The sequence below is a fragment of the Alligator sinensis genome, unplaced genomic scaffold (assembly GCF_000455745.1).
Source record: "Alligator sinensis unplaced genomic scaffold, ASM45574v1 scaffold839_1, whole genome shotgun sequence".
In the NCBI taxonomy this organism is placed as follows: Eukaryota; Metazoa; Chordata; order Crocodylia; family Alligatoridae; genus Alligator; species Alligator sinensis.
Window position 1 is genome coordinate 577350 of NW_005841885.1, and position 12323 is coordinate 589672.

Sequence of the window (12323 nt, forward strand, 5' to 3'; positions counted from 1 at the left end):
TCCCTACATACAAAATGGGGGTAACAACGGTTTCCCCCTTGAAGCATCCTGGGTGGCAGTTGTTATGTAAATGCAAATAATTCCTTTCCAATGCAGGGGACACATTACATACTGTTCTTCACCATACAGGGATAAATGTCCTCTTCAAGGTGGCTGAGCAGTTCACAGCCTCACTTCAGTTAAACCGGGGGAATCTCTCTGTAGGGTTGCTAGTGATTTTGCTGCAAAACAGCCAGAGGAAGTGCCTGGCTGCTTTTTATGCACTTTGGCACATGTGGAAAAAACTCAGGCAGCAGAGAGGAGCTGCATAATTAAAATATGGGCATGTGTCCCATCATATGAATAATCTGTGTGCAGTTCTAGGTGTATATGCTTGGGTGCCAGGTGCCAGTGTGGGCAGTTCCTCATTTCTGTGTATACATAAGTGCACTGAAGCCAACACAGGCTGCATCTGGGCTCTTAGAAGTGGCGTGTGTGAGAGCATGCTTACAAGTACAAGGGAGCCTAGCCAGACTGCACATAAGCTCTCTCTATAACAGGGTTGTATAGTGAATTTATGAGCTCTTAAGTCATCACATTTACAATTTATATTCTTCAGTCTTTTAATCTCAGCAATAAACTTGGACTAAATCTTCACTGAAGAAAAGTGGAAATTCCTCTGCTCCCAGCTTCCTGCAGCAGCCACATTTAGAAGTTTTCCTTAAGCAAGCCCTAGGCAGTGGTGTCTGACTACTTAGATGTGGGGATGTTGTCTTCCTCCACCCCCCACTCCAAAGTAAAACCATCCTCTTTAAATTGCCCACCTGTTATCTCAAGTCCGGTGCCCTACTTTGTACAGTGAAGTTTAAAATGCTGGCATTTACCGTTCAGATGGTACATCGTCTTGAAGCCTTCCAAAGCTTCCTCTCCAGCAAGGAGAAAGGACTGTTTTTTTTTAAATGGGAACTCTGTTATTCATCAGAATTGACCCTGGAGGAAAGAAGGCTCTAGGACAGAACAGGCAAATCCCCAGAATGCACAGCCTAATTGTTGCTACACTTGGGCTACATGCAGCCCTAGTAAAAGAGCTACACTATGGTGCTACTGCTGAGAGCTGCCATGCCCGCTCATGCAAACACAAACACAAACACAGTTGTGGTGGCATAAATGGGAAATCTCGTGTCATGTACAAATGCCCTTTCAAGTGGGAAGTAACACCTCTGGAAATTATCCAGCCCTCGCAACATGATGTCAGAGATGGTTATTTCCCAATGTAACAGCACCCTACAGCTTGGATCCAGGTCTAAATGACAGCCATCTCTTGAATGCGAGTACAGGCAGTCCTTAGACTTACAACACAATTGCTTCCTGAAAAGCAATTCCACATCTTAAGTCGAAACGTTGTAACTCAGAACTGATTTTCCTATAGGAAACAATGTTATAATGGGGGATTAGTTCCTGAACCAAGGCCCAGTACCCTATTTTCACCAAAAATAACCAGGAATTCTGTACTCAAACCATTATAGATGAGTAATATATAGCTACATGAATGTATTTATATTGTAAATAGCAATTGATTTGGAAGGAGTTCTTTGAGGTGACTTTGCTAGACTTTTTGAAGAGTTCTTGGCTGGAGTCTTCTCAGGAGTCTTGGCTGCAGGTTTTTCTGGAGTCTTGTCTGCTTTCTTAAAGAAAGTGTCCAAGGAAGTTTGGACAGATGTTCTGCAGGGAGATAGGTGACACAGAGAACCTGTTCGCTGATGTGGTGTGGTGTTGAATCAAGCGTTGTAAAGTCAAAACCGACGTCAGAAAGTTGAAACAGGGTGTCAATTTATAAATGTTGCAAGTAGGAAACATTGTAACTTGAAACATTGCAAGTCGAGGACTGCCTATAGTCCCCTAACCCCTTGGTCTTCGAAATTCCTGAGAGATTAGTGTTTCCAAGCTCAAATCTTGCTTAGGGCTCAACCCCAACTCAGGCTTAACCTGAATAAAACTGGATCTTCTGCTCACCCTTATTGCATAGCGAGTTTAAGCATTCACAAGTTCATTCAGCCTTCTGGAACTACCCTTCTTCCTCATGTTCACAACAACCACTTTGCCACCCGTGACCCAGCACTTTATCATCCAGCAGCTAATACATGAACATCACCGTATGGGGGACACAGAAACTTCCTCCACTCCTACAGCAGGGGCAGGCTGAAATCTATGTCATTTAAACCTTTTCTGCACCACATTTGCAGCTGCAAAAACAGCAGGCAAACTCCTGACCTCCCAAACAACATAGCAAGCGCATATCCCTGTGGTTCCCGTCTATCCCGTTCGCTGGCTTGGCTACATGGAGGCTAGATCTGTTTAGGAGAAGTTAAGCCCGTGGAGGTGCTGCTCATGTTTCAGGAAGAAAAGAAAAGCTGTGCTGGGTCAATCTTTTCTTAGGTTTGTCGCAACTTCTCCAGGCAGCTGGATCTTTTTGTTAACACTCCAGGAGGGTGCACACCGTACTCCCCACGGGGTAAGGACCAGCTGCACCCCCCGCTCTCCCAACAATAGATTCCAACAGTTCTCCTGAGGAAAACCATCTTGTGAGATCCCCTCTGGAGAGGCAGGAAGGAGCCGTGTACAATATCCCCTCAGAGAGGGGGGGCCACAGTGGGGTGAAGAATCTGATGACAGTTTGACTGGTGGAGTGAAGTGTGACCCTTGTTTGTTTGGATAGTCAAAGTACTTAGAGCAAATGTCTTGGACTCGTGTTGTTTCAGATAAAAGGGCCCGGGCCTTGTCACGGGATGGCTGGCCTGCCAATAAACCCTTTGCGTGCTGACCCTCCAACCCCTTTTAAAACAAAAGAAAACAAAAAAGGGGCTTTCACAGCTCCAACAAACTCTTTGGCTGGGAGTAAAGTTCAGGGTCTGCTGGCATTGCGTGCAAAGCTTTGACTGGGCCCATCACTGGAGGCTCGGGATTTGGGTGGAAGTGAGGGGTCAGCGCTAGGGCTGGACGAAGGTTCAGGACTCAGCTTGGGATGGTTCTTTTCTTAATTTCTAATCCAAATCTACTTTTCAGTCCTAGCATTATTGGCCAGAAGAATTTACTTGCCTGCTCGTGCTAACATAATGGAGAGGGCCCTATAATTTGAGACCCTCAGTCATCAGGACACTTTCCCCATGGTGCGACAATGTTTAAAATGCAACTGGGGGAGATGGGAAAGGGCTGCAGACACTCTCCCATCTGGCATGCTAGAGCAGGAAACTAAGGAAGGGGAGGGGAGTTAAAACCCCCAAGATCCAAGGATAATAAGCACCATTAAGGTTAGTCCGTCTCATGATTGTTTCTTATTAAAAAGAGACTGTACTTTATCTGTGCAGGATATGCTGTTCAGATGAGGGAATTAGCAGAACGACTGCCTCCATATCATCTAATTAGCAAAAATGTTGATAAGCAGATACAATCACATATGATTAGGATCCTTTTAAAAAGCCACTCCATTAATTAAATAGACAGAGAGGCCGCCTCCAGCCCTCGCGTGCCACTGATTAGAATACAAATATTTACACTAATCTCACCTCCATCAGCCATGGGACACTTTTGAGTATTTTTAGTGACATCAGATTACTATTGATTTTCATCCCCAATGTCAGACCATTTTGTTAGTATCTGAAAGTGCTGCCTTCAGTTTCGGATGCTTTAAATCATGTTAAGGGTTTATCTTAATGACGCTGCTGATAACCACTGCTCAGGTCACTCGTACTTTCTCTTCAAAGAACACAGCCTGGGCTGGTTTTTATTGTTTGTACTTGAGATTTAAGATACGAAAAACATTTCTCATTTCAAAGCCTCGGTTTCTAGGGATGGGGCTGCCTGGCTAGTTTGGGTCTAGTAACTTAATGCAACCACGTCTTTCTCTGATTTCTCTCTCTTGCTCTTTCTCTCCTCCTCCTTCCTCTGCGATCCCTTCTGGCTTATAGCAGTCGCCCTCAGTTGGATCACTACTAATCTCTGACGCCTGCAGCAGACAGACTGGCAGTGCTGGAGGACAGTGGAAAAACACTTCCTCTATTTCAGATGGGTAAATGCACTCCCATCCACAACAGATAATCTAGTGCGCCAGAGAGTCTGAGACTTTACGGATGCTCAGCATCAAGGCAAGTGTTGTGGTCACTCTGAGAGGAGACACTGCTCCAATGTCACTACTGAAGATGTTAGAATGACCTCCTTCTGTCTATATGTAGTACTACTCGCTGCAGTCAAGATGAATTGGTTTTGGTTGGACACTGATTTTGGCTAAAAGCACACTGGCATCTTCCCAACAGGTTGCTCAGGTTTGTTCCTACAGGGGTACCACCGGGATGTAGGTGGTCTTGACTTTATAAGGTCACAGCCCAGGGGATCAGAAACAGGCAGGCAGAGAGGCTGAGGTCTAAAAGGAACTGAGATTTGAGTGGTCACTGTGGAAGAGTCACAAACCAGGATAAGGAAGCAGGGATCCAGACTGGAGTCACTAGTCAGGGGGTCCAGAACATATAGCTGGGACTATAAGGGACTGGGTCACAGACAATCAACAAACTGAAGCCCTGAGTCAGGAGCCAGCTATCAGAAGACGTAGGTCTGGACTAGAGCCAGGAACAAGGTGGGTCAGAAGCTGGCAAGTCTGGAGCAAAGGGGTCAGGAGCCAGAAGGTCTGGAGCAAGGGGGTCCAGGCTCAAGTCTGGAAGGATGAGTTTGGGGCCAACTGGGGCCAGCAGGGTCACTGATAGACAGGCCCACTGAAGTAACTAGGGGTAGGTGGGGTGTAATTAGCCTATCTGCTGCCATGCCTCTTGACTGTCCTCTGACTGAGTCTTTCCCCTTGCTATGAGAGAGAAAGAACACATTGTACATAAGCATAGGATTATTTTGGAAATTTTGTCTAGAGTCCTTAAAATATTGGCCCTTGCTGGTGGTGACCAAAAGCTGTTTCTACCTACTAACACCTTTGGGGAGCCCATGAGAGATGAGTTTGGTAGGTCTTTTGTCCTCTAGTGGGCAAGTAGCACAAAAACTACCGTGTCCTATCAGACTCATTGGATGAAGATTTCAGCTGAACGGCCAAGGATTACATACATCACGAAGTTCTCCTCTCAGCCTTCGTGGGACCTCTTCTATGAAGAGCACCAATGGAGAGAGGAGAAATGTATCACTCTCCTGATCTCATGAAAGAGGCCTCTTCTTCTTCTTGCATATGACTTCAGAAAGTTGATTCCTCCAACCATTTAAGAGTAGATCCATCAATACTACTGCAATCTTTCAGACTGTTTGCTCCCTCTGGTGAACCACATAGAGGGCAGTCAGTTAGTATACACTGGGCTGTCTGATCTCCTTTGCCACAGTAGCATGATGGTGAGTTTATAAAGTCCATTTTATGTTTGATTTTGTTGAAAGCTCCATAGCCCAATTACAGTCAATTCAGGTTTCCCCATGCCTTACGTGGGAGTGTATGACCAGGAGGGTGTGAGGATGGTGGTTATATGTAGTTGTGTAGTGGGGTGTGGTTGTTATTCCATTTCTTTTCCCACCTTCTCTGGGGCCATGTTGACAGTATCGTGTCTCCTGCTTCCTCTATGATGTTTCTGGAAGATACTGGTAAGGGTTTTCTGCTTATTAGAAGTTTCTGTGTTGGATATTTTTCAATCATGTCATGTAGTGGATGATCTTCCTGTTGGGCTTTGGTTGCCAGGTCAAGCAGTATTCCAGACCTCTTGATGTTATGAGGGGGGATACCTGCCAAGATGAACATATTTTCCTGTTCCATGTATACTTGGCAGCCACTTATTGTTCATAGTGCAGAATTCAGGGCACTGTCCAGTTTGCAGGTCTGGGAGCTATTTGCCCACACAGGGAGGCAGTATCTTGCTGGTGCACAAACCCTGGCTAGTGTAGTTGTTCTCAAGATAGAGAAGTCGGCTCCCCATGTTGTACCAGCTAGTTTCTTAATGGCTGCTGCCCTGGAGGTTACCTTATGCCTCAACTTCTCCAGGTGGTGGCAGAAGGTTAGGCTTCTGTCTAGAGTGACACCCAGGTAGGTTGGTGTCTTCTCAAAGGATAACTCTTTTCCCTCAACAACAACTCTTATCTTGGCATTCGCGGCATGATTGCTCAGGTAAAAAAGTGTTGAAGTGGTCTTTTGTATATTCAGCTTCAATCACCACTGTTTTAGGTAGGAAGTGGAGTTCCATGTCACGGTTCAATTTGACCTCTATTGAAGATATGTGATTACTGGCAGCAGCGAGTGCCAGGATGTCTGCATACATGTATTTAGTCAATGCAGTGCTTACATAGTCTGCCATGTAGATGTTAAACAGGGTGGGAGCTAGGCCAGAGCCTCATGGTACTCCATTCCTGAGTCTCTTGTGACGACCTGTCTTTCCGCACGATGTACTCAAAGGACCGATCTGAGGTCTTCTCCACGATAAAGTTAACCAAAATTCTGTTTGGTAGCATAGTAAGTAGCTTATACCGAAGGACTGGGTGCCAGACTGTGTCGTAGGCTGTTGTTAGGTCAGCTAGAACCGCTCCAACCTTTTCTCAATTCTTGAAGTCGCTCTCAATATCAGCTGTAAGAGCTGCTACATGGTCAAAGGTTGATTGGGATGCAAGACATATTCCTTCCTGTGGTGCATCCTGTGAGTAGCTGAGGAGTCTGTTTCACAGTGAAATGAAATACGTCCATCAAGACAATTTCAAAACATTCAGAATGATTAGTCAACTAGAGAGGCCTCTATTCTCTAGGCACGTCAGTTTGACACTTCAGCGCATTAAATTAAATCCTGTTGATTTTAGTTATTTATTTTAAGCACAAGAGCAGTTGCAAGATCACAAGGTAGTGAAAGCTAACATTCACTTTATTTTATTTTCCAGATCAATAAAAAAAACACAGAGTGTTTCCACTTGAAGCCCCATGTGGCCATTTCCCAGTAGGAAGACAGGGTCCTGCATATTGGAGTATGGACTCTAATACTCTATCCAGCCATAAGAATCTTACAACTTGGTGTCCCCTCTTAAAACATACAGAAGAAAGGGAAAGAAGTCTTCCTTAATGAAGAATGATGGAACTATAAGTAACAGTTGCTCAATCACTGCGGGAGCTGTGAAATCCTGAGGAGGCAAGTGAGAAAATAACATTCTGTACTTAATCTCAAAAAGGAATTTGGGCACCAGTGGCTGGTGAACCTCATGAGTTCACATACAAGTACACCCAGCCAGTCCTACCTTTCTGTTCTCTTTGTGTCCCATTCTTTCATTTGTAACTATGTGGATACTTCTCCCCACTGCTGGCCCAATCTGAATTTCAAATTCAGATGCAGGGGGTAGAAACCTAACTTACCACAGTGGCATGTAATGGTTTCCTGAACCAAAAGCTTTCACCAAATTAATTAATCCCCAAAGTACACTCCTCCTAGTCAGGCCACATCAGTAAAGAAGGCAGAGCCCAAGAATCCCCATTATCACACTGAATGTCTGATGAATTCACCCTCCTTTGATGCAAGTTCCCCATGTTTCCTTGCGTTCCAGTCTCTTGAGCTTCACTGCACTTTTACAGCAGGATCTCGATATTACATCATAAGCTGCTCCCTAGCACTGGCTCATCGCTAACTCACAAGAGAACAAAACAAAGCAGAAAATCTTTCCTCCCAAGGCCCCGCTCTCATAATAGGCCAGCTTTCAAACCTCCTTCACTTCCTTTGAGGGAAGCCACTTTCCAGGAGCTGATGCCATTTCCCATTTGGTTCTACTGCCTTGCCACGTACTGGGTATGCACCAGCAGTGTGGCTGGCCACCATGCACTCAAGAGAAAATTTTTGTTCCTATCAAACAATTTGTACCTTAGAGGCATCTTTCATCCAAGGATCTCAAAGCAGTTGACAATTGTAGTCAGGGGAAGAATGAGCAAGTCAGTGACAAAAAAAAGAAACCAGGCTTCAGGAACCCCGACTCCCACTTTCCTCAGTCTCTATCATTTCTATTCTATTTCTGTCCCTTTTTAGTCTCTCTCTGCTTTTTACCCATTGAGTTACCATGTAGTCAGAACAATGAAAACTATGCAGTCACTAGCATGGATGATTGTTGTTATCTTCCAAATGTGTAGAATTTGTAACCTGGCATAATGATTTGCAATTTATACTGCTGTTGATATGAGTTGATGACACCACATAGTATAGACAGTGAATTTCTGATTGTCCTAATTATCAAAGGGACATTCAAAACCTTCAGTTAATCAATGTAATACCAAGAAATTTCAGTTCCTAAAGGAATTACAAATTTAAGGGACAGAAACAGATGTAGTATCCTATGTAACAAATGTAGTACCCTGAATGTACATAATCAAGGTTTAGATAACCGCAGGTTACTTGGACACAGCGGTGTGCATGTTGTCATAGGGGACAGTTTTCAAAACAGGGCAGGGCACAGAGTTAGAGCGCTTTACTGAACTGGATTCTTGAAAATCCATGTACCGATTCTGCTGTTGAAATGGAAGCTGAAGTCTTTTAAAAACAGGCTGTTCAGGCTATAAATTCAGAGGGGACCACTGAGAGAATCTAGGTCATAGGACTTCCCTGAACTAATTCCTGTTTGAAGTAAAAGAAATATTTTAGGAAAACATGCAATCTCATTTGAAAAAATTGTCCATGATAGAGAATTCATTCCAGCCTGAGGAAAGTTGTTCCAAGGGGTAATTGCCCTCACTTTGAATTGCGCAAAAGGTGTCTCTGATTTCTAGTCTGAACATGTCTAGCTTGAATTTCTGGCCATTATACTATTGGATTTGTTAAACCTTTGAGACTAATAGTCCCCCTGTTATTGATTTGTTGTTCCCCATGTAGGTATGTATAGGCTATGATCAAGTTATCCCTCTACCTTTTTGGCAAGCGAAACAGGGACCCTTTGAGTCTCTCACTACAAGGCCTATTTTCGATCCCTGATTTATTCCTGTGGCTGCTCTCTGAAATTTTTCTAACTGATCAACATTCTTTGTGAATCATGGACATGCAAACAAGCCACAGTGGGTGTGTCTACACATTCATTAATGCACTTTTGCTATTGCACATTAAGTTTAGTACCTCTAGTGTGAGGTAGTAACTAAATGCGCATTAGGCTGTCCTATTGCACAGTTGCAAAAGCGCATTTGCTTTTTAGTGATGCTTAATGCGCAGTAGACTAATTTTACTGTGAATTAGTATATTAGCATAGTTTTCCCCATGATGCTCTAATGTGCAGTAAAATAGGCTACTGCACATTAAAGCACATGTGTAGACACACCCAGTATTCCTGTAATGGTTGGTCACATCAGAGCCTCACATGCAGAAATAACATGACTTCCCTACTCAATAGTCCCCTTTTTATATATCCATGGATTGCACTAACTCTTTTGGCCACCAAATCACCCTGGAAGCTCATGTTCAGATGATTACTCATCATGATCCCAAATCCTTTTCAGAGTTGCTGCCTCCCAGGCCATCCTGTATTCATAGCCCATGAGGGGAAAGCAGAAGTTACTCCATCATTATCAATGGCATTACATCTGTGTGAGAGGAGCATTGTGGCCCTAGTGTATATCTTATAGATACTTCAGAAACTTTGGGCTAACAGAATACAATACAACATAGTCATGTCACAGCTGCAATGGCATCAGAGAACTGTATTTCACAGTTGCATCATCATAAGTATGTAGTATAATATTTATAGATGTGTGAGACACCTGTGACAACTTGTATAGCATATGCACCAATGCCACTGAAGTACGCAAAGATGTGAACTGCAGTCAACTGCATTATGATTGGCTGACTTGTCTCTGATGTCACAGTCCACTACTCAACAGTAATTGTCTTAAAATCAAAGGGTAAGTTTAGATGACTTTTTCCCTCATGACACCAAAGCACTAAACAAACCCAAAGATGAACTGAACAAATCAAAAGACAAATTGAGGAATATCAGTAGGCTGTGAGAAGCAGCAAGCAGAAATAGGATTCCCTGGATCCTGAATGCCTCAGGGCACCGCGTCGCTGAGGAAAGAGAAAAGAAAGCACTTCCAAATCCATCCACCTTCCATTTGGGATGGTGAATTATTACAAAGTTCTAGGACTGCAAAAAAATGCCTCGCAAGATGATATTAAAAAATCCTACCGAAAGCTGGCACTAAAATGGCACCCCGACAAGAATCCTGACAACAAGGAAGAGGCAGAAAAGGAATTCAAAGCTGTAGCTGAGGCATACGAAGTTTTATCGGACCCCCAAAAGCGCTCCAAATATGACAGATCTACCTATGAAAGTAGGCAGAGAGGAGGGGGAGGTGCTACTGGAGGCTACTACAGCCCATTCGGTTCTGATTATGTATTCCGTAACCCGGAAGAGATCTTCAGGGAATTTTTTGGAGGAATGGACCCCTTTGCACAAGATTTCTGGGACAGTTCACTTGACAATGATGGGTATGGTAGTGAAAACAGATACAGAGACCGTAGAAGAGGACCTGGCTTTGCTGGCTTTGATGTGTTTCCTGATTTTACACAGTCATTTATGTCATTCGGATCATTCCAACCTGGCGAGAACACTACATTTTCCTGCAGGTCCTTTGGAGGTGACACCAATGGGTCAAACAATTTCAGATCAGTCTCAACTTCTACTGAAGTTGTCAATGGTAGAAAAATCACTACCAGAAAAATCATCGAGAATGGACAAGAACGAATTGAAGTGGAAGAAGATGGCCAGTTGACATCCATCAAAATAAATGGGATGGAACAGCTGAAATGCTAGTCACTCACTATGCACATGCACAGAAAAGTTAAATGCAAGCTGTTTGGAAGACCTCAGATGAACTTGTGTTCGCTGATCTACTGTAAGTAGAGGTAATAAACAGCTTGACTGAAATTGTGACACAAGGGGTGCTGACTTTTGCATTAGTTGGAACAATTCTTTTGCAGGTAAAGGTATATAGATATGTTTTTCAAGTATAATTTTAGTAAACCTAATAAAAGTCTCAATATTAAGTATTGCAAAGGTAAAACCAGCCTTCCTGGCTTACTAAAGAGATTAAACTGGTTATTTTAAAGGGATTAAATTACTCTGGTCAGAAAGCCAACCTTTCTACCAGGTTTCAAGTGTGAGTTTAGTTCAACCTTCTTGATGACCCATGGGAAATGAGTTGATTATGTCTAGCTCTTAGGTGACAGACAGCCTACATCACAAGAGGTAGTCTTATTAATAGTTTCAGCACAGGTATCAAGAACTCAAGCAGCATGAACCGTGCAATCTTTTTTCATCCTTGGAGACAGATTCTTCTTTTCAAGGTTGAGGTGTGCCAGTAAGATGAAACCAAGGAACCCTTCATGGCCACAGAAACTGCCCCAAGGCTAAGTGAAGAACATCAATCTTTCTGGGTGGTAAAACATGCACTAGATTCACATTTACAAAAAAAAAAAAAAATCACCAAAACAGAAAAGTCTTTATAAAAATGGATAATAAAAGAAACCTAGGTTTGAAGAGTCATCCAGGACATTAAACAGAATAATTGCAACAGGAAAAACTGACAGTGGAGAGTTGTTAGCAAGAAACATTAGGAAGAACAAGTTATCTATGAAAAGGGAAGGAGGGTGATATCATAGGGCCTACTAAAAATTATAAGATTGGAGATCTGGATGAAGGAGTTGAATGTATAAGGTGCTGAATTAAGCAGATGGGTGATAAATATGTGCGTGTAAGGGACAGAGATGTCATTAGTAGCCAAGGTGATCACAAAATTCAACATCTGGAACTCAACTCACCAGGCTGGCTTCTTACCTCAGTCCAGTAGTGCTCAAACTCTGGCCCACCAGGCCATGTCATATGCCCTATAGGTATCCCCATCAGTCCAGAAATTTGGCGCTGGGGGAGCAGTATGTTCATTGACACTCCCCTGCTACCAAAGTTCTGGATCCAGGAGAAGCCCTGAAGGCCGGATGACATGGCCCTTCATGTTACATCATACCAGCATGCAGTGAGGTCCATGCGTAGCTGGATTGGGTGCATGGCATTGGGCCAACATGCCAGACTGCAGCTGTGGACTGACCCCATGCATCAACCCCATGCTGAATCGGGCCACATACACAGGATGTGGCTCTTGAACTGGGCCCACACGACTCATTCAGCCCATGGGGCCAGAAGACTGAGCACTGTGTCTTCCATTCCTTGAAAAAGTAATGGTTCTGACAAGAGAAATATAAACTAGTTAATACTAGCCTAAGTTAACATATAGCTAATAGACTAGTTCATTTAATTTGTTAGGTACAGTGTGTTTATTAATATTAACTAACTGATTCTTACAATCTCCTTGTGAA

The 12323-nt window shown here is 43.5% G+C and overlaps 1 protein-coding gene across 1 annotated transcript; it reads left to right on the top strand.

Annotated features, from left to right (window-relative positions):
- Window positions 1–9888: 9888 nt before the first annotated feature.
- On the top strand, window positions 9889–10764 carry DNAJB8 (DnaJ heat shock protein family (Hsp40) member B8). The gene has a single exon (XM_006017814.2). It carries the CDS (start codon window positions 10069–10071, stop codon window positions 10762–10764), a length of 696 nt encoding a protein of 231 aa, XP_006017876.1. The 5' UTR covers window positions 9889–10068.
- The last annotated feature ends 1559 nt before the right edge of the window (window positions 10765–12323 follow it).